The sequence below is a fragment of the Epinephelus lanceolatus genome, chromosome 11 (genome assembly GCF_041903045.1).
Source record: "Epinephelus lanceolatus isolate andai-2023 chromosome 11, ASM4190304v1, whole genome shotgun sequence".
NCBI classification, from domain to species: Eukaryota; Metazoa; Chordata; class Actinopteri; order Perciformes; family Serranidae; genus Epinephelus; species Epinephelus lanceolatus.
In genome coordinates, this window is record NC_135744.1 from 17,592,544 (window position 1) to 17,615,493 (window position 22,950).

Here is a 22,950-nt window from a genome sequence, read left to right on the forward strand (position 1 = left end):
GAGCCGTGTATCACATTACACTGCAGGAATCCATCTCTACCGAGGGCTTCATGAAACTGTGATTAGCCATCCACTGGGACTCTTATCTAATTACTTCGAGCTCTTATGGATCATTATGGAAGTCTCAGATATTTACAAAAAACATTTCAAATTGTAAGTGTTAGATTGACAGATAGTAAAATTATTCATATACTCAATCATTTGCTTTATGGAGGGAACTTAATGAGAATGAGAATACCACTTTTCTATCTGTTAAGTGTAAGGCTACGACAGGTAGATAAGCTTAGCACAAAGACTGGAGACAGGAGGAAAAAGTTAGCCTGGCCCCTCCGCAAACCTGCACAGGATGAGCACATATAGAAAATAGTTTTTGAAGCGTTGTGTCTGAAAAGTTGTATGGAAACAGCAAAATTAGATAAAATTTCCTCATTCATTCATTTTCCATAAGCGCTTATCCTGTTGGGGGGTTGCAGGGGCTGGAGTCTATCCCCGCTGACCCTGGGCGAGAGGCAGGGTACACCCTGGACAGGTCACCAGACTATCACAGGGCTGACACACAGAGACAGACAACCATTCACACTCACATTCACACCTACGGACAATTTAGAATCACCAATCAACCTGCCTGTCGTTGGACTGTGGGAGGAAGCTGGAGCACCTGGAGAAAACCCACGCTGACATGGGGAGAACATGCAAACTCCACACAGAGGGGCTCCCCCACCCTGGGGTTCAACTAAATCTTGTGGGTGGATACAAATTCCATCACTATAAGGAATAATGTCTAAAAAACATTTCTCATCCAACACAAAATTACTCACCAAAACTCGATCTCCAACTCTAAGGTCCTTATCCCCTGCTTTCTTAACTGAGCCGCTGTCAGACATGTTGGACCCCGACTCGTTGCCCGTTTTCACTGCGCTGTTGAGGAGGCCCTCTCTCAGTGGCACGACCACCCGCTGGCCAGAGGGGGCGCTACCGCCGCCCTGCTGACTCACATTCTGGACAGAGAGCGAGTCAGTGGAGTGGCTGTCACTTCCCTCTCCGACCGGCTGTCGGGTGAGCTTCGAGGGTCGCGTGAAGATGCCCTGGAGGGGCTGGCACTCAAAGTAGCGCACGCCGCCCACTGACCCATCGTTTTTGCCAACTAGGTCATTCAGTATCACGCCTGCCCACTGTCCTGGGGCGAACTGTGTCTCCCCTAGGTAGGCAATAACTCCTAGTTTGACACCGTTGACCCAGACCTGCTCACCCACTGTGTAGTCCCCCAGAACATCGTCGCCCTCTTCAGAGATTTTAGTTGGTGTGGTGGGCTTGAGTGGAGCATCTGGAGAAAAAGAAAAACATAAAATATAATTTTTAATGTTGCAGAGCAGGGAAAGTGCTCCCATCACAGAAAGAAACATGAGCATTACCGAAATAAAACTAACGTAGTAAAATGTGCATTGAATTCAAATCAATACATCTTATTGTAATCACAACCCCTCCTCATTGGAGGGTCAAGTTGTAACACTGCCTACATTGTGAGATCATCCTCATTCACAGTCCAGCAGAATTGTCCTCACACTATTCATCCCGTTTGACCGTGTCATGCTGGCAAGAAGAAAAAAAAAAAAAAAAAAGGAGACCGAAAAAAACTGCTGGTGTGGCAGCATCCAGCACAACGGTGCAGTTTGTGCAAGATTAGGCATTACTCTAATTCCTCCTGAAAAGTGGGTCAGAGAGACGGTATCTGTGATGTGCCGGTGATTAACCCTGCCATGCTGCCCTGTGATATCGCCTGTTTGACACATAGATGAGCTGGTTCTCTGTGTTTTTCCACAGCAGCCTGTAAACTGAGCAGGGCACCATTAGCACGCGGTCTGCTGCACTGCACTGCCAGTAAAAGTCTGTGTTTATCTGCGTGTGTGTGTGTGTGTGTATGTGTGTGTGTGTGTGTGCGTGCGTGCGCGCAGGAATGGTCGGTGCCAGGGCTGTCTCCCCGACACCCTGAGAGAGGGCCTGGGGCTTTGTGGGCCCCAACCGTTGGGCTTTATGCCTCAATTGCTCCCATATGTTGCAATGTGAGACACATTCAGCACAAATGCAAATGGGTCCGAGTTCAAAGAGGTTTTAACTTGATGATACAGTTTCAAAGTAGGAATGTGCCGCTTCCAGTGTTAGAATATTTTGGGGGAAAACTGTTGCTGACAATTTCCCTCATCTTTAAGATGAAATGCACAACTGTAATGTTTAGGAGAGACGTTTAAAACATTTTACAAGGTGCATTTCATTGAGTACTATTAAACATCACAATTATCAGCTGATCAAGAGATACTGACGATCAGAGCATGGTACTCAGGTCTGTCATTGATCAGTAATGTGTCAAAATGAATGTCCCCAGAGCGAACTGACATACTGCATCAACATCAGCCGTAAGTCACTCTGTGTTTGACCCATATCTGCAGCTGGAATCACAGCTGGATTATGAGGTCTATCCAAAGCAGAGTCCTGCACCAGGTTGGGTCCCTGTGGGTACCAGATGGGTAACCCGCAAAAAGTTGTGTACAAATATGTGTATATATAAATTCACTGGTATGGGCACAGGTAAAAATGACAAATATATTTTCTATTTTTCAGAATAAAACAAATAAAAAAAGATGTGTAGTACATGTGTCATGTTTAATGACAACTAAATCACTACTATCAAGCTGCAGTTCCTTTTATTTTGAAAGTCAATGACACAGGTCGAAGCTGTTGAGACATTCGTCACCAATGTGGAGGACTCCAGCCATGAAACTTTGCAGCCCGAGGATGAGGTGGCAGCCTACATCGAGTTCAAGACACCCAAGGGGGATCCTTTTGAGATTTTATGGTGGTGAAAGGCTAAAATGTTTCCTAACCTGGCGGTGATTGCGCGGAATATTATCGCCATCCCGGCATCGAGCGCAGTAAGTGAAAGAGACTTTTCCTCTGCTGGATTTGTAATTAAATAACAGAGAACCCAGCTTAATGTGAGGGACTGTAGACTGTGTTAGACTTAGACATAGTGATGGGTAACAGTTTAGTTCTGGTACTGAGCTGTACGGGTATGGGCAAGTACAGGTTTTCAAAAATGGACCCGTGCAGGACTCTGATCCAAAGCACCAAAGATGGTTTGGAAATGTACCTGAGAAAGCTTCCTGCTAACAGATAAAGGATTAAAATGTCTGGTCAAGATTCAGTTTGGTATTGATTTTATTAAAGGGGACCTTTTATTCTCTTATGCATTTTGAGTCTTATATAAAGTGTTACAATGAGGGAAGTTCATATTAAGGCCCTGACACACCAAGCCAACAGTTGGGCTGTCGGTGAGTGTCTGTCCCCCTTGTTAAGGCGGTGTGTCGCGCAACGTTGCCCCTTGTCGAGTCCCACCTTTTTTTTTTTTTTTTCCCCACCGATTCAGCATGTTCTATCGGTGTCGGCTATGGCGGAGCCCGTCAGTGAATGAAATCACTCTGATTGGCAGTTCAACTCAGTGTACAGGAAGACAAAACAAAACAAACTTGTTACAGAAGATTAAGATATTTTTTCTTCAGTCACTGAGCTCTTTAGCAGAAACGTTTTACATAGGGCTGCCCCTTAATATTCAACCAAACCTTAGTCAACCAGAAAGTTCATTAGTTGGCAAGATTTCATTGGGCGCTTGCTAATTAATAACATGTCGGGCAGGAAATCCAAAGTGTGGGATCATTTTGAGAAGGTGAAGGACGAACCCAAGGTGATATGTAAACTCATCTTCATTGGTCGACTACAAACATGATGTATCATCTGAAACATGGAAGTAGCTACATGCCCATTAGCCCACAGCGTCATTAACAGGAGGCTCGCTCAGTGTGTGACGTGCACTTGTAGATAAAATATAGGCCTGTATTAATGAAGGTTCATTAGTACAGTTTTGTATTTCTCTGTAATGTAGCACAGTGTTAACAATGTTACTGATACTATTCTTTCTCACACCTTCAACTCAAACCATTGTGTGGCCCCGCCCTAAATGTATCATTTAATAATTAAATTAATATCGTAAACATGCGGACGACTAGTCGACTAATGGCCCTAAATGATGACTGTTGGTCGACTAGGAAAATTCATAGTCAGGGGCAGCACTAGTTTCATGATGATTTGTTATATCACTGCTGCACTGTACATAATTATGTTCTTTTGATTGTGTTGTTATTGTGCTAACTGGCTAACTAGCGTCAAGACGGTCTTCTGGTTTCCCTTTGTGAATGATGAATACAGACTACCACAGTCTGCTGATTATTTATTTCCCTGTACCGGTGATGAGGAAATGGGCGGGTACTGGACGGAACAGTCAGTGACAACAACACCGCCTAAATGTAAGAGCACTATCTGCAGTGGATATGCTAAACCAAAGTAGGGTATGTGTTCGTAGAGGTTACTTTTGGTTCTAAAGGCACTATACCAAAGGCTTTTGGTGGAAACAGGCCTTTTGTGTTTTCCTGGCGTAAACACAATGCAACTACTTTGATAGTTTGCCTTTAATATAATGAATCCAGTTTCCTTCACACTGTATTTACTTGTACACTACCTTTGGTCTGACTCTTGTTTATAGAATCTCTGCATTCTTTATACTCATTATCATTTTTTTTGTCCAGTACTGTTTCCACAGTTTCAAAATTGCTTCCAGTAAAAGGTTCAAAGTAAATCTGTCATCTTTAAGATTTATTTGAAGTTTGTTTGTCTGGCTGCACAGCTGTGCACCTACATGCACAGTGAGGGCAGAAGACACACAGTTATTATTTGTAAGTAAAACATCGGATCAGCCAGTGCAACATGTGATTGTGGCCAGCAGGCCCAGAGCAGCGTCTCAAACCTGATCTAACCCATGATTTTGAGTTGCTGGGGCAACAGGAGAGCGAGGGCAAAAGGATCCTCGGCAGAAGGAAGACTGGAAACACAGCACTTACTTTCACTATTGTGCTTGGCCACCTCCCACCACCATCTGAATCCCACTATTCATCAGCTTTACACAATGAAACCTCCACAGCTTCCTCCCGTCCCTCCTCCTCCCAATTACCCCCCCATGTCTCCCTGCTTTGGTTACACACACACACGCACACACACACACACACACACACACACACACACACACACATCTCTTTCTCTGGCCCCTTTAACTCTTCCTATTTATGATCATTTTCCACAAAGGCTATCATCTTCGCCCTCCAGCTTGTTCTTTTTGTTTGAAATTGGGCTGATGCTGTGTTGTTGTCTTCAGCAGTGGTTGTGGCAGCTGCGTAAGGCTGACCAGCTCTGACACTAACAGATGGAGGGGGCTGAGCTCGTTTTTGACTTTTGATCCATTTGTTGCTCCAAATGTAGTCCTGTGTTTCAAAGTCAAATCATTTCACACACAGAGGAAGTCTGCAACGATCAAAGATCTTTTCTACGTGCACACCCAGGTTCTTTGTGATTTTTTGTTAGGTCTAAATTTCCGTATTTGCTGTGTATTTCCAGTCTTTGTATTTAGGTTGATTTAGTCTCATGCTGCCAAGTTTCAGAAGAGCTCAAGCTTCACAAGGACTCACATGGTTTGATAGTTTGTCTGCAGGACAGTGATGAAGGAATTTAATTTTGTGTTTGCCAACAATGGTTGCAGATGAATGTTGGAGTGAGCAAGAGGGATCAAAACAAAACTGATTTCAGTCTGTCACTTTAAAGGCATGAGCTCTGTGCCATTATGTACCTTGTTTTACATTCAGTTAAAGTTGGGCAGGCACTTTCATTTTTAGCATCACTGGGCAAAAATCCCACCATAAACAAAATCATCAAGCATATTGTGATTCAAGTGGTCTGAGAGAAAACTGGACTTCTGAGCCTCCTCTTGGCCCTTTTTCTAGGCTGTAGAAAATCTAGCTTGCGATAGGACACTTTGGCCAATCACAGGTCATTTCAGAGGAAGATGGACTTATGAAAAAGAGTCTAAAATGGAGTCTGACAAATATCGAAACAATACATGTCAATATCAGTGAAGTGTTTCAGAGATGGAGCGAAACCGTTGTTCGTAATCAGAGCTAAAGGCTCATGGCTGCGGCTTCAACTTCACATTTATGTGGCTAACCTTAGCCTGATACTCAAATCACAGTCTGTCCTCCGCCTCACTCACCACTGCTACAGACTCACCAAGAGAAATGTGGTCAGCAGCTTCAGAAACTGACCCCCAGCCAGCAGCCGCAGCAAACCAAATCCAGCAAAAACCCCAGCCCCAGCGGACCGGACAGTGCCGACTCCCCACTGGATTGGTAAACTTTCTGTTGCTGCTGTGACACAGGTCAGAAGCAGGACTGTGGCTGGCCACCAGCCTGCTGTGACACCCACAGCTGGGGGGGTTGTGCTGGCCGAATTTGAGCCATGACAGCTGCTGACTGAAGGTCCATCTCGGAGCTGCTGCCCACTCTCCTTGTGGCAAAGCCGTCCACAGAGGTGGATAGTGAGGCGGAGGGACTGTGGGGTGGCTAGCTAGCTAATTCTTGTCTAGTTTGTGGTTTGATAAACAGGGTAAAGAGGGGCTGAGCGAATGTGCTGCGTGCAACTCTACAGTGACGTAAGATAAGCAATGTATGTATAGAAGACAATAGGTTACTGTATGAAGTCTGTGCATATGCCAGTGTCGTTTGGTGGGAGGGGCTTAGGACAGAAAGGGAAGAGCTGCAGGAAGAGGGTGTGCTGCCCTTTTTTTTGCCTTTTCCAGATTTCTGCCTACCCCAGGTTTCAGGGATTGGTCATTCATCACCCATTAACCTTGAATTTGGGGACATAAACCTGTGTTTTCAGGTATTTGGTGCTACCTGAGTTCAGGTAAAAAGCTCCGCTATTCTCTGAGGGAATTTGCCTTTTGTAGCATCATTTAGTCAGACTGTACTGTACTGTCCTATATACAGTGCTACCAGGTCATACACAATTTACCACTGTCCACAAGACAAAATAACCATTATAGGTCACACCTAAAGGCCTGAAAACATCAAAGGATCCAACTGTGGGTTTGGGTGGGTCTCACGAGGTAGCTCAGCCTTTGACATCACTCGGTGTGTCTGAACATTGTTGGTGACACTGCAACTAAAGGAGCAGGACTGATTAATTGTATGTCAATTGTTGGACTTAAAAGACTGCTGCATCAGTGTGATGAAGTCCTCTTGATTGGTGTGGTATTTAATTCAAAGCAGACATTTCCTTCTGCCTATCTATGTTTCTCAATCTCATTTTCCTCAAGACTCAATACATCACAATATAAGTCTTAATATAAAATGACATATACAATGATGGAAGGTTTTATCCACCGGCCCCTGCCACTGAGTAAATGTTTAATTATTTCATAGAGCAATTTAAGCTGTCTCTTCAGACCTCTCTGAATCAAATTTAAGTGTCTAAGACACATACTGTGTATCCTAAATACCCTGGATTCTTATGCAGGGTCTAAAGGCAGAGGTTGCGGGATGTTGTGCAGATTACAAAGCCCCTTGATGTCTATACAAATAATGTTATCTACCCCCCGTGCTCTCGCTGTTATGTCACTGTAATCACAGTTTGAAGCTACTCTAATATATATATACCACAGTACCCCTCATTAACCCCTTGTTAAGTACAGTGCTGCAAATGTGTTGATCTTTTTATCTTGTTAAAGTTCATCTTAAAGCTGCACTAATCAGTATGCTTGTACAGAGGATAAAAGCCAAACTCTACAGTTCCATTCAGCGCTACAGAGAGTTTCAGGTCATTGTTTTGGTTTTACGGCTGCAACTTCTGTAGTTTGGTTCACTCTAATCTTTCCTGTTCCAAGATGCAGCAGAGAAAAACTTCAGACATACCCACTGTGCCCTACCCGCACAGCACCAAACAGCAGACAAAGTTAGCTTATTGTTGCAGATGTTTGTCTTAGCAGTTGGTGAAGATGAAAAAACAGAGCTAGGAGGAAAGTGAATATTGGACTTGCATTCATCAGGTGGCCAGAAACACGACTTAAGTAAATGTTAACACTGCTCTTCATTACATGTGTATAAAGTGTTGAAGGGATAGTTGGGATCTTCTGAAGTGGGGTTGTATGAGCCACTTATTGATAGTCAGTGTATTACATACGGTAAATGGCGGTCAACAAGCCCCCCGTTTGGAGAAGCATGTCACAGAAGCTAAGCAATGTACTACTGTGGAGGTGGTCAGTGCAAAATGTATTTTAGCCACCTAAAAAAAGTACCACTTAAAAAAACTGACAACAGTTTAAGTGTATGCTGTACTGGGAATATTTTCACTGCTTGATATTGCTGTCAGACAGCTCTTTCTAAAAGCCAAAACACACCAGCGTGCCGACGTGATGCGCCGCAGCACTACTCGCTATTGTCCCATTTCCCAGCATCGCCGCCCTTGAAAAAGTGCTTCTTTTTCAGAGAAAAGCCTATTTTGTACTTCCTAGCTCCCGTAGTAGCAGCTCTGTTGAAGAGCAGAGAAAAAGAACTTTGGCGCCATCTATCGTTTGTTTTACAGTCATTGTTATTGGTTCATTATTAGTCATTAATGACATACAGACAACTATAATAAGCAATTCACATTGGTACCGATGCTTGTTGTCGTGGTCGTCCTGCGTTGTGTGTTTTCTTTCTCTTCCTGCATCTTCTTCCTCGTCTTTTGTTCTAATTGGCGCTTGGCAACCAGCTAGTCACTTTACCGCCACCTAGTAGAGTGGAGTGTGCAATAGAATTCCGGTTGACGCCCCGCAGCGCTGCGCTTACTGTGTGTGTTGGGGGTAATGGGGAAGCCAATAACAGCTCTCATCAAAGCCACCAAACTCCACTGACAAAAACAGTAGTTTTAACAGGCTGAACATGGGAGCTGCTGGTGTACCACTGCCTCGATCGGTTAGTTTATTTGTGTTATTGTGCAACTTTGGTGAATCAACACCAAAGTCAAACAATAACACAAATAAACTGACTGATGGAGGCAGCGGTAGCTCAGTGGCTCCTGTGTTCAGCGATGTTAAATTACCTTTTTTCTCAATGCAGTCTGGCTCTGAAGAAAGCAAAATCACAACTTCAGTTCACCCAGTGGACACTGCTGTCTGACAGCAAGTTAAAGCAGTAAAAATATTCTTAATATGACATACACTTAAACCAATATTGATTTTTTTAAGGTGGCTAAAATATGTTTTGTTGCTGCCCCTCGTTCACAGCAGTTCACTGCTTAGCTGCAGTGTCAGTACTCCTGCCTGCTTCTCCAAACTGGGGGCATGCCAACTGACATAAACTGAAGGTAATACACTGTCTATGGATAAGTATCTCCTTCAAACACGTCAGAAGATCCGAGCTATCCCTTTAATATTCTAATGATGTTCTTGCAGCTTGTTGCGCCCCCCCCCCAAAATATTAATAATAAATGTTTAAAGCACAAATGAGAAGCAAAGATTGATGGCATATATGGTGGACTAATTGCAGGTGTGTACTGAATCAGGACCGTGAACTACACAAATAAAAGGAGGAAGCTCTATGGCTCCAAAAAAAGGCAAGAGCCAACGACTGCGACTGAGACACTTCTGCTGAGAAACTTGCTTTCAAGGTCACAGGAGATGTGGCGTCAAAAGCAGCGGCGCAGCTCTGTTATTTTCACATCAAAAGCAGCAAGAATGAAGGCTCAGATACTTTTCTTGTGTTCGCCCTTTGACTACAGCTTCTTCTGGGGGGCGAAACGGTTCTTTAAATTCAGCAAAGTAAACTCTGCCAACTTCCGACACAGTGGCCCCTTCTCACAATCTTCCCAGCTAAAACCAACAAACAGGGGGTTGAGATTTGGAGCACGAGGCCAGGTCAGTGATAAGACTATCTGGGGCAGGAAACTAATCCCTCCATCTACTCACTGAGGCATCAGTATTGTCCCACTCATATCTTATAAGTGTTTTATAGCCAACTTAGTGTAACAAGAGGGATATCATTAAAAATAATAAAGGAATCATAAAAATTAGGGGTACAAGGTTGACTGACTGACAAGATGAATGACCAACAGAAACACTAGATGTAAGTCTCACCTATGAAATGAACTGGTAGCTCCAAAAAAAGCTCCTATGTGATCTTGGTGCTCTTTGAGTATTGGAAAAATCTGTTCTCAGCTACATTACATGATTTCTGAAGTGCAGACTGAAGGATTGCCACAAATTTTAAGGTTGGATTTCAACAGTATGTGCAGCAAATTTGATATGCTTTCCATTAAAACACCTGCAATGCATTCACGTCCAGTCATTCCTTTAATTTAAATGAATACTGTGGTAACTACTGAGCTTCAGAAGTACCAGTAGGAGGATTTTTTAAACCTTTGGAAAAAGCCAGGGCAGCAGTATCCCTCTGTTTCCAGTCTTTACGGCAGGGGCATAAATACAGACAGTGAAGTCAGTGTGATTGCACTGGGGCCCACGGGATGGAGGGGCCTGATTGCCATCTGGATATATGCCTGCGTTCAAAAAACAACTCATGTTAAATCAAAAATGGTGCTATTTTCTATATATGCCCTCAAAAAAGGCAAACCTATCGTCATCATGGTTTTAAGGTGTTGTAAAATAGTATAACACATTCGGCAAACATTTAACATAATTCAGTATTAACTGTAGCTCCATGTAAAGAAACACCTTTTGGCGTTTGTTTTGAGACTGCAGGCTGAGAATGAAGTCAGACGGGGAAAGACAGGGATATCGTGTACTGACGTTGAGTGATGGACCTTTCAGTCTAGGTGTCATTCTCTTCTGCAAATTCTGATTTAATACTTGTTCGCTATGTCTGGTGAAACTCTTGTGGTTTTATTTCTCGTATCAATGGTACCTTTGGCAACAGGAACAATCCCTTTTTGTTCTGGTTACATGTTCAACACACAGTTGTTGAAGACAAAAATGTAGCTGCGGCTGGTTGTTAGGCCTCATTTACACCTCAAGCGATGCGTTCGCGAAGCGGTCCACAAGCGTAGCGGCAGCACACATATATTCACACAAAAAAAACAAGAAACGCGTCGCACAGCGGCTGCTGCCGCACCCTCAAAATACAAACCACACCTGAACAGTTGGTGGCCGTAGTGCACCGTGTTTGCAAATCTCCAATAAACCCCAAAGAAAATGAATTGAGTTTGGACCCTTCGGTTGTCTTTATATAATGGATGTCGGACATCATAAAAGGTCAACATGCTTTTCGACCTCCTCAATTATTCTGTAGTCATCCATCTCCAAAAGATAAACATGTGGCTGTCAGGTCTCGTTTGGTCAAGGGGGAGATGTCTACGGTGGCCGAGAGAGGTCACAACACACAAACACGAGTTTGCGTGTGTTGTGACTAGGGCTGCAGCTAACGATTATTTTCATTGTCGACTAGTCTGTCGATTAAAAATGTCGTTCTGTCTCTCCCAAACACCAAAATTATGTCATCTTATGTCTTGTTTCATACTCACACCAAAGGGTTTGGTTAACCGTCATGGGAAAGTGTGTAAAGCTTCCAATATTTGAATGCAAGAAGATGCAATAAGAGTATTTTGGGGTACTTTTATTGTACTTTTCTATGAAAATGACCGATTAGTCGACTAATAAAATACCGATTATTTTAATAGTCGATTAGTCATCGATTAGTCGACTAATCGCTTGCGGTGTAAACAAGGCCTTAGTGGTTATAGACACGGACAGTGCAACAGATACCAGAGCTCCGAAAAGACATTTTAGAAAATGCTAAGTTAATATTAGTTAAATATTTGTTAAAAAATAAATCAGTATTTGCTAAACTGAAGGCAAATTACTTTAGAAAAGAACCAGTGTTGGCGGTTAGCCACCAAGAGCAGCCACTGGGACGAACCACAGACAGTTTATGGGACTAACTAGCTTACTGCTACTTCCGCTATCTCACTGGAAGTCGCACACATAATCATTTCTGTAGTAGTGCCCTCAGGAATAAGGTGGATACCACAGCATTGGATAGAGAAACTCAGATTACAACACACAGAGTGGTAGCGTGACTTCATTCCCTGCTCATTCTCTTCTCGTCCACTTAGAATGATAAATCCCCTAATACACTGTCATTAGTCATAAATGAATTATGGATATCTATAATGTGAATCTCATTAGTCTAATACAGTAAATGATAAGATGACATGATGATGTCTCTGAAATCAGTGCAACAGTGGGAAATGAAAGCTGCTCTTTGTGCATCATGATTGTGTATTTTCTTTTCTGGATAAACAGGATGTGAGTAAACTAATGAGTTCATGTGAGGCAGAAACAAACTGTTTAAACACGCAAAAATCTAGAGGAGCGCTGGTCACATTAGGATAGCTACCTAGAGCAGCTGACGAGCCCTGATGCAACATTAAGGGATTAGCTTTTTGAGCTGGTAATGGCACAGCTTGGGATGATTTCATACACAATTTGAGATGCTGTGCCTTCCACACAGAGAGAAACAAAAAATGAGCCCCGGGGCCAAACACAAACTTGGATGGAGAAATGAAAGCCATTTTTGTTTGCTCTCTTTCAAACTGCTTAAAGAACATCCTTAGGATGCTTGGAGATGTTTTATAGAGCATTCAAACTGCTTTTCATGTTCTCAGATTTACTGACATCACCAACGTTTTAGACTTTTACTCATATGTCATTATTATTTCACTAGATCCAAACATTAAACCTTTCATTAATTCAACATTGACAGCACACAGAATATGACCTGGAGTAGGATAGAAGTTTCTTGCAAGCAGTCTTAATACTAATCTATCCAGGCCAGGTTGGCCACTGTGATCGTTTAAACTATTAAAACCATTGACATAATATGGAATAACATTTCTGACACTGCATTAAAGTAATTATTAACACTGTAAGATTCAGTAAACTGAACACTTCCTGTGCTGGAACAACTTAAATAGCAACAGCTCTGTTTTTTTTCCTTCCCTCACTCTCATGAAATTCCACAGTCAACATGAACTGTGACACACTGGTAGCTGCCTCTGATAAGACAGCCTCCCCTACACACTGACGATAATGAGAAACAAGTACACTATCAGCCAGAGAAGGCTGGCTATTCTTCTGTTAGCTGCGAGTGAGGCTGTAATTTAGCAGAAAACAGAGCTAACGTGCGTGTGAAGCTGGTGGGACGGGGCTGTCATGTGAGCTAAAACCAGGGGAGGATAAACAGTGCGGCTGCATTCAAGAGCGAGAACAGCTGTGATTACTTTTTGCAGGCAGGGAGTTGTCATTTAGATCCAGAGGGTTTTTCAGAGAAGTCTAATTTTGGTAAGTAGTCAGTTTTTCAGTAGCTGTGAGGTCGACGTCATGCATTAGTCATGCGTCAAGAATTCATCTCTCATTTCTGATTGATGATGATGCTGCGTTCACATGGAATCAGATGGAAAACACTTTCCGGATGGCATGGGAAACACAAACATTCTGACGAATGGCAGGACAGTGAAACGAAACACAAATGGTGACCTGTTGCGATGTTGTGTCATATTGTTTACAAAGAATAGACTAAAATACATTAAATAAGATAATTTTGTGTTTATTTCTTTAAGTATTTTTTTCAGCAATGTCCAGTAATTGTCCAGATCGCCTGTTATCTCCTTGTGTGCAGAGCTACGTAACGTGAAGTTGTGAAGTCCGTCACAGAGGACAACAAATAGTTTAACAGTTTTAACTCTGAATGGCAATGCCGTCTACTGAGAGGAGAGGGAAAGACGCTGTGCTGCTGCCAGAGGAGCCGCTGAATGAGTTCCCTCTGAGCGGTAAGTCGCTAAAAGAGTCCTAAAAGAGAAGTCCGGGGCTGTTCATAAAACATTCAGGACGCCACAGTTTATTCCACACTACTGAAGCTGCTCCTCTTTTTGGAACCACCGTGGAGTCTGTAATAATTTCACTTTCAGTCATGCTTGTTGTTGCCGTGGGTAACAGTATGACGTCAATATGTCAACAAGTCAAAATTTCGCGATTATCAAGATATGAATTTTTCATATGATATTAAATAATCACCCATACTGATGCCACTGTATATTTTCGTCATTTTCAATAGATATCAATACGAGACAACAAAGGAGCTCTTGGCGCAGAGGTAGCAGGCCTTGGATACACAAAAAATCAAGAGTCATTTTATGGTGTTGTGGGTCATAAAACATATTTCCCTAAAAGGCATTCTAAGAACAATCCTCAATCTTAAAATTAAAATGGTATTTTTCTTTATGTTTTCTTCCCTTGCACACAAAAAGTGCTATCTGAATATAATTATACTGCTGCTGTTTAGCTAATAAATTCTAAATGTGCGTAAAGCAGTGACAAGCTCCAAACACTGATATATTATGATCTTATCATGTGATTACTTGTCTAATTATGATCTCCCAAAGTTTACAAGCCAAACATGTTTTTAGGGGTGCGTTTTTTGCACTCTTAAGTCTATCGTTTTCAAAGAAGACATGCTATAGGCACAGTCGAGAGCAAGAGCAACCACTCAAAGCAGGCAGATACCTTCCCTTTCTTCCATAAATATCCCTGTGCGTTCCAACACCCATACCACCATACTATATAGCAGTGGTTCCCAACTGGTCCAGCCACAGGGTCCAGATTTCTCCTTAGTCATTAGTTCAAGGTCCACACAGTTTAATATATTCAGCATCATACAGTGGTGGAAAAAAGTTTTCGGACACCCCATGCATTTGTGAAATATTGCATTAAGAATCACTCTTAGGTCTTCAAGTGCAATTTCTTTTAGTACAGTCACAGCCAAAATACTAAATAAATCCTAAAAAAGCCATTAAAAACTTAAAATTGATTGGTTCCATAAAAATACATAAGAAATTTTGAGTATGGGGTCATTTTGGTACCACTGATGAAGGTCGTTCTTTTTATTAAAAGACACAATTGTTGTTGCCAAGCTTCGTGTCTACATAAAGTCAGCACATTTGAAAGTTCTTCAGACACAAAAATGGCTAAAACAAGGAACCTAACGCAGGAAACACGCCTGAAGATAAAGATTCTCAGCCAGGAAGGGTACAGCTGCCACCAGATAGCCAGGAAGTGCAGATGCAGTCCTTCAGCAGTTGGATACACTCTGCAGAAATACAGACGAACCAACAGCTTGGAAGACAAACCAAGATCTGGGCGTCCAAGGGTTTCTTCAGCAAGAAATGACCGCATCCTGATCCGCATGTGCAGGTAAAACGGCCGAATGACATCACAGGAGCTTCAGCAGCAGTGGTCAAACCAAACTGGTGTCCAGTGTTTCACCCGCACTGTACGTGGCCGACTTTTAGATCATGGCTTAAGGTCCTACAAGGCTATCAAGAAGCCCCTGATCAATGAGAGACAGAGGTTAGCCCGGCGTCGTTGGGCCCAGGCACACAAGAACTGGACAGCCAGGAATTGGAAGAAGATTTTGTGGTCAGATGAGTCCAGTTTCCAACTTTATCTTCCTCCTACTAATATGAGGGTACGCAGAAGGCCAGGCGAAGCATTATCTCCAGCATATACAGTACCTACTGTCAAGCATGGTGGAGGCAGTATCATGGTTTGGGGATGCATGAGTGCTGCTGGTGTTGGTCATCTCACTGTCTGTGATGGCACATTGAACTCTACCAAGTATTGTACCATTCTCGAAACCCACATGCTCCCTTCTGCGCGTGCACTGTTCCGTCGAGGTAAAAACTGGATGTTTCAACAAGATAATGCCCCTTGCCACACATCCAAGGCCAGTAGAACTTGGCTGCAGGAGCGCAGTATCCAGGTCTTAGAGTGGCCAGCTCAATCCCTGGACATGAGCCCCATTGAAAATCTGTGGTGGATTATCAAAAGGTCTGTTTCAAAGCATAAACCAAAGAATTTAGAAGAATTAAAAGCAGTAATTCAAGAAGAATGGGACAAGATTACCCCTCAACAGTGTGAAAGGCTCGTGGGGAACATGCCAGCCAGGATTAGAGCTCTACTACGTGCCAATGGCAGGACTACTAAATATTAATTTGATGATGTGATGGTTTATTTATTTTTTGTTCAGTTTTGAACACATTCTCTGTTATTTGTTGACTTTGATACCGACAATGTTGAGAACTGATAATTGAAACTGTCAAGAATTTAGTTTTGTTAGTTTTTCTTGTAAACAATAAACAAAAAAATATAATTTGTATTTGTTTGTATCTGTCTAATGCAGCCACACCTTTTGAAACACAAAAAAGATTTTTCCACAAATATTTCGTGATAATATTTGAGATTGTGTAAAATTTTAAGGGTGTCCGAAAACTTTTTTCCACCACTGTACTTGCGTTTGGCCATGTCATCCAGCTAGTTTGCTGTCTCTGTTAAGTAGCTGTCAGTTAGTCACTCACTCTACAGCAGGAAACAGCACTTCAAAATAAAAGCTCTGTGCTGAAAATTCACTGTACTTCAAAATAAAGTGTTTTTTACAAACGTGACACGTTCACAACTCATTAACGGCCCTTTCAGGATGGACCTGCAACCCATTTTTGGACCGTGACCCACCAGTTGGGAACCACTGCTATATAGTATGTCAGAAAAAGATTAAGTATGTGTCACTACATAGTATGTCAAACGCAGTAAAAAACATACCAGGATGTTCTACTACATCCGGTCGGATTTAGCAGTATGCAAACCAGCATGCTTTTCTGGCTATTCTGACCCACAATCCTCTGCAGCGAAAGATATGGATGACAGCATATTCAGGTGACTGATGACCAGTTGACTAGTAATAACAGAAATATTAATTGTTTAATTGAAAAAAAAAATCATAAGTATCAAATCACAATGAGAGAATGACATAGCTGGTGTAATTTTACTATCGTGAATATAATATGTTTGAATCTACTATGTCTGTAGTTATTACTTCTTGCAAAATAACAACATTAGAATTGGGTTGCCCCCCCGTCTCTGGCAAGCTCAGTGAACGCATTTTGGTTTATCTCCATGGTAACGGATATAGTAAGACAGGGTGTAACATTATGAACAAGTAGTAGTAGTAGTATACTGCACACAACAGTACACACTCTATAAAGGCAGCTGCGGTACCTACTAAAAGTAAAAATAAAGAGTATGCAGTCTGGAACACCCCCTCAGTCTTTGATTAATATGGAGATTAAGTTAAACATTTTAGTCCAAGGCTACCTGGAGCTTTTCATCTGTCCCACGGATATTTTAGGCCTAATACACACTTAAAAAACAACCGGAAGAAGATCAGCGCTGAACTCGAGATTACTGGTAAGTAGGCTATGATACAGTGCTAGTTATGGGCGTTTAGACCAGTGGTTCCCAACTGGTGCAGCCACGGGATCCAGATTTCTCCTTAGTCATCAGTTCAAGGTCCACACTGTTTAATATATTCAGCATCATACTTGCGTTTGGCCATGTTGTAGCTAGTTTGCTGTCTCTGTTAAGTAGCTGTCTGTTACTCACTCACTCTATGGCAGGAAACTGCACTTCAAAATAAAAGCTCTGTGCTGAAAATTCACTGTACTTAAAAATAAAGTGTGTTTTTTACAAACGTAACACATTTGCGATCCAATCAGAATGGACCAGCAACCCACTTCTGGACTGTGACCCACTAGTTGGGAACCACTTGCTTAGACCATAACTAGACACAACCTGCCTCCACACCCTTGAAAGCTGGCACAGAGTAGCACCCAGTGCCTGATCTCCCGTTTTCCAGGAGGTGACAAACGTAACGTCCCGGCCCTTACACATCCAGCAGACAGAGAGCAACACTAGCATTTATTTGGAGTCATCTTTCCAACCAATGTAAGGCCAAAACTATGTTCAGCAGCTAGTTACTAACTACGTGTCTACTGTTTGATACAATTAAGTGAAAGACACATAAACGCCCCATAGAGCAGAGGGGAACTGCAGAGTCATGTGATACTCACTGTGGGTTTGTCACTACAATTAAATCAATTTTTAAAGTACTAAAAATGATTAGAGCAGCTTTAAAAAAAAGAATCACTACACAACAGAAAAGCTGCATTAAAACCACCAAGTATGAAATGACCAGAGAGAAGCATGTCATTCAAACTCTCTTCAAAGTCTGAAAGTCTCTCTGCCTGAATATATACACACATATCTAAATATACATTACTTTAAATGGCACCCTCTCAAACTGCTGAATGCTAACGAGAAAATAGCTGCGTTGAAGATCTTTATAAATACACTGGAAGATGAAGTTAAAGAAAACAGCTTCTGTGTGCGTAAACTAATGCAGCTGTGCTCTTGTGAGTCATTAACACAAATAAATGATCTAAGCCACTTCCGCTGATGAGAAGGCATAGCTGGAAGAAAGAAACTCCTTATATTTTCCACGGGGTCAGAAGGAGGAAGTTAACTTACTGTCTTTAGGGACTACAGGGCTGGAGGTTCCACCCCCTGAGGTCCTTCCCACTGGGCTGGAATGCTTGGGCCCCCGGCCAGGGATTTTTAGTCCACTGGACTTGAGCATGTTCATTCTACAGAAGCAGGGAGACGGCCGGGACGCGAGAGCTCCTCCCTGGGTGATGAAGGCTTGTGGATCAGGCACTAGATGTGGGAGTGGTGGCTGTCGCTCTCCATGTTTAGCTGTTGGGATAGGGCAGTCATAATTACAGCGACAGTTCAGAGAAATAACAGGTAAATAAGCAATCTAAAAGACGCTTGCTTCAAGTGCAAGCTTATGTGTCACCCCAAACGTGTCGCTGTTTGTACAGGAGAATAACACAAAGGTCTTTTGCCACAGGTTTTCAAACATTAGTGAAATTCCCAGTCTTATCATGACTTGACTGTTTGGTGCATACTTCAGGTATGTGCAGTGATTTGTGGTTTAGTGCAGCTGCCCTAAGTATTAGCTTTGGGCAGCAACATGGGGGTTAGGACCCACTGAGGTCTCACTGGATAAATCTGAGGGGTCACGTTGAATAAGAAAGAACAAAAAAGTGTAGTTTTCTGAATAGTTATTTCATTTTTTTTTCTTGTGAAATACTTGGTGCTTCTTACTTTTCGGGCTTCTAAAATCTCTAAAAGGAAAGAAACTGGAAAGGAAATGTCCCCACTAGGCCATAAATTGACAAGAAGTCTAGTCCTATGTGGTTTTTACAGTTTCATTCATATTTCTGGTTTTCATTTGTACTTTAATCCCAAATATAATGACAAAAAACAAAGGATTATAATAGGATTTGTTTACATTTAGGAGTCTGAAATACTGCGCCATACCATGCTCAACTGGCACCAATAATGTAGGAGGTGTCACTGTTAAAAGTGACAGGAAGATATCAAAGTATTATGTGCTTATTTCTGGCTATGAATACATTCACATTTGTGTTTCTCACTATAGCAAACCTAAAGGTAGAAATTAATGAGATAAAGGCTCTATCCCAAAACTGTAAGTACCGTTGCTGAGCAGGGCAAGGAGCTCTCAGCTGGAGCATCTCATTAATGAACAACCAAACCCTGTGGTCGCACAGAGACACACCTACAGATCAAAGCTGTTTTGTTTGTTCTAGTTCTATTTCACCTCTGTTAAAGGAGCAGTGCGCAGACTGTCGACACAACCAGCTGAGACTTCTTCCATGTGCCAAGCATGAACTCCTGGTAAGGATTCCTTCAGTGTTCATTGTTGTTACCAGGAGCTAAATTATCCACAGTGGTCTCGTCCTCTCCAAAGCAAATGGACCAGGTGATTTAAACCAGTGAAAAACGTTTTCTACAATGCTGTTCTGCATTTTAAATGGCTGCTAGCCTTGTACCTGCTAATGTGTGCTCACCTTTTTTCTCTGGTAACTCATGACCCAGATGTTCAGGCAGTTATAACTGGGTGATTTAAACCGATAAAAACACAGAATAAGGCAGTTTTGTGTTACAAATCAGTGTTTGTCTGATGCTGTTCAGCTCATTCACAGACAGGCCGCTAGCCCAGCACCTGCTAATCTGTGCTCAACTTTTTTCTCTCATAACTAAAGATCCAGATGTTCAGAAGGTTTTTACCGGGAGCCGTATTATCCGGAGAAGTCTCTTCCTCTCCAAAACAAACAGGCACGGTGATTTAAACCAATAAAAACACTGAATAAAGCAGTTTCTCAATAAATATCAGTGTTTTTCCAATGCTCTTCTGCTTATTGCAGATGGGCCACTAGCTCAGCACCTGCTAATGTGTGCTCACCTTCTTCTCTCTCATAATTCAGATCCAGATGTTCAGGAGGTTTTTACTGGGAGCTGAATTATCTGAAAAGGTCTCTTCCTCTCCAAAAATAACGGACACTTTGATTTAAACTGGTAAAACCACTGAGTAAAGCAGTTTCACAATAACGATCAGGTTTTCTCCAGTGCCGTTCTGCTTATTGCAGATGGGCCGCTAGCCCAGCACTCGCTAATGTGTGCTCATCTTTTTTCTGTGATAACGTAAGATCCAGATGTTCAGGAGGTTTTAACCTGGAGCCCAATTTTCCGCAGTGGTCTCTCCCTCTCCAAAACAGGCGGTTACGCTGATTTAAACCGATAAAAATGCGGAATAAAGCATTTTAACACAAAAAATCTGTGTTTTTCCAATGCTGTTTGGCTCATCCCAGAAGGGCCATTAGCCCAGCACTTGCTAATGTGTGCTCATCTCTTTTCTGTGATAACTTAAGATCCAGATGTTCAGGAGCTTTTTACTGGGAGCTGAATTATCTGAAAAGGTCTCTTCCTTTCCAAAAGAAACGGACACTGTGATTTAAGCCAATACAAAACCAGAGTAAAGCAGTTTCACATAAAGGAAATCAGTGTTTCTCCGATGCTGTTCGGCTCAAGCCAGAATGGCCATTAGCTCAGCACCTGCTAATGTGTGCTCATCTCTTTTCTGTGATAACTTAAGATCCAGATGTTCAGGAGGTTTTTACCGGGAGCCGAATTATCCGGAGAGGTCTCTTCCTCTCCAAAACAGACGGCTACACTGATTTAAACCGATAAAAGCACGGAATAAAGCATTTGACCACTTAAAATCTGTGTTTTTCCAATGCTGTTCGGCTCATGGCGGAGGGGCAACTACGGTGGCGAGAACACAAATGGGCCAATCTAGAGCCAGTGTTTGGTTTTTCCGTTCTGGGCTACTGTAGAAACATGTCGGGAACACATAGCGGACTCTGTGGATGATGACCAGCTCCATATGTAGATATAAACCTAACCAAAAGGTAACGAAAACACCATGATTCTTATCTTCAGGTGATTATACAGTTAAGAAAACATAATTATTACATTATATTTCTGACAATAAATCCCCCTAAATCCCACACACTGGACCTTTAAGTCTATTTTTGACCATTTTTACACGTCTTATCCAGGTTATCTGACCTAGTTAACACCTAGCAACCCAACTTGTCACTATGATTACATTTGTCACAGTAAATCTATCATTATTAATAACACCTCATTGCTTCACACATTCTTACACGGTTTACTTATCATTTTAACAACATGACTGGGAGTCAATGTAGGCCGGTGCCCAAGTGGAGCATGGCCTACAAATCATGGCCCAAAAGCCATTAAGAAGATATAATGCTGTTATAGCCTACAATAAACAACACATCTGGTTTAGGCTTTAAACTAAACACTGTGTATGAGGGAAGAAAGCATTACATATCAGGCTTGTTGAGCATTTTCATTAATATTTACCATCATTTGGCTAATGAGAAGATGTGCATTTTTATTTCTAGGGCAATCAATCCTATTAAACCTGTCGAGAAAGATGGTTTTGGTATGACTGAAGTGTAAAATAAGGCCCAGGAGTGTCGGCTGCTGTGGCTTTTATACAGCCTAGGCTTTTCTTCAAATGGGCCTGGATTCATTTTCCAACCGACACCTGATTTTGCTGAAAACAGGATGAAAGGGTTGGGATGATAATGCGCACCTCCACAAAAATGTAACACAACGCCAGTTTGATCCATTGTTGTAGCGACTGCGGCAACGTGGTCCAGACTGCCCTTCACTTACACCCCCCGGTCCCTCCCAGGGAAAAGAAAATGACATGAAAACACATTAATACAGGAAAATACTCACCTTTCTGTGTGAAATAAGAGCGTCCGAGGGGGTGTCCGACCACCGGCCAACTTTCAATCTTCTTGCCAGGAGCGGGGGATTAGTGGTTGCCACTCCCTGGGATGCAAATATGGATGCTGAGCAGAAACTGAAAGGGAGAGTCAGCGTGGATGATGGCAACAACTGCACGGTGTCAGCAACACACCGGGGATGGTTAGCAGTTAGCCTGCCGGTTCATATTTTACACAGGAAGATAGCTAAAGCAGCCACCATTCAGCGAAAACAGTCGACATATAAGGCTGTTTCAGTAGCGGAATAGAAGCACACAGGTCCTGACGGTTGTTCCCGAAATGAAACGCAGCATCAGCAACACTCAAAAACAACTTTTCCGTTGTCCGACTCTCCGTTAACAGACTCCCCGGGTAACCTTCGCTGTTTTCCCCGGCCTCTTCTCACTCTTGTCGGTGTTCCCACGGTGGTGAGGATATGTTGGGTTAGCACAGCCTCCCTCTGACTCAACCCACCGGCTAGACTGAACAAAGGGGCAGGGAAGCAGAGCCTCCTGGGGGAAAGATGAGAGTCAACTACAGTCTAGTTCATCCCTGTGGCGATCTCCGTTTAGAAATGTGGGGATTTTACCTCGCGTGTGCTTATCAGTCAAAATACATGACTCACAAGGCATGACTCAATGCTATGTCTAATCACTGCTACTACTCTTTGATTCGGCTTAACAAAACCGACAAAACAACTTTAATTTGGACATAACACTCCACATTTATAATGGCCTCCTTGTGTTCTTTGCCCGGCTTCGACCGCGCATCCTCAATTGGAAAACATCTGTTGTCCCAGTTATAAAAGTCAACATTTTGCACGAATGCAATGCTGTTTAAAAATTATAACTACGCCGAACTGAAAACTGGTTTCTAGTGTTCTATATTACAGTCCTTCATCCCAAGATA

The 22,950-nt window shown here is 42.5% G+C and overlaps 1 protein-coding gene across 4 annotated transcripts in view; it reads right to left on the reverse strand.

The window, feature by feature from the left end:
• clip2 (CAP-GLY domain containing linker protein 2) overlaps positions 1-22,540 on the reverse strand; it is a 60,010-nt gene extending 37,470 nt beyond the window's left edge. For 2 of the 4 annotated variants that reach the window (XM_033649248.2, XM_033649241.2), the window contains exons 1-3: positions 22,013-22,540; positions 18,341-18,565; positions 819-1,324 (exon numbers count right to left, since the gene is read on the reverse strand). In XM_033649248.2, the coding sequence (XP_033505139.1) occupies positions 819-1,324; positions 18,341-18,455 (621 nt within the window). In that variant the 5' untranslated portion in view covers positions 18,456-18,565; positions 22,013-22,540. Of the gene's footprint in view, positions 1-818; positions 1,325-1,517; positions 1,788-18,340; positions 18,566-22,012 lie in introns of those variants that run through there. The other 2 variants (XM_033649259.2, XM_033649254.2) reach the window with 2 other exon arrangements.
• Positions 22,541-22,950: the final 410 nt, after the last annotated feature.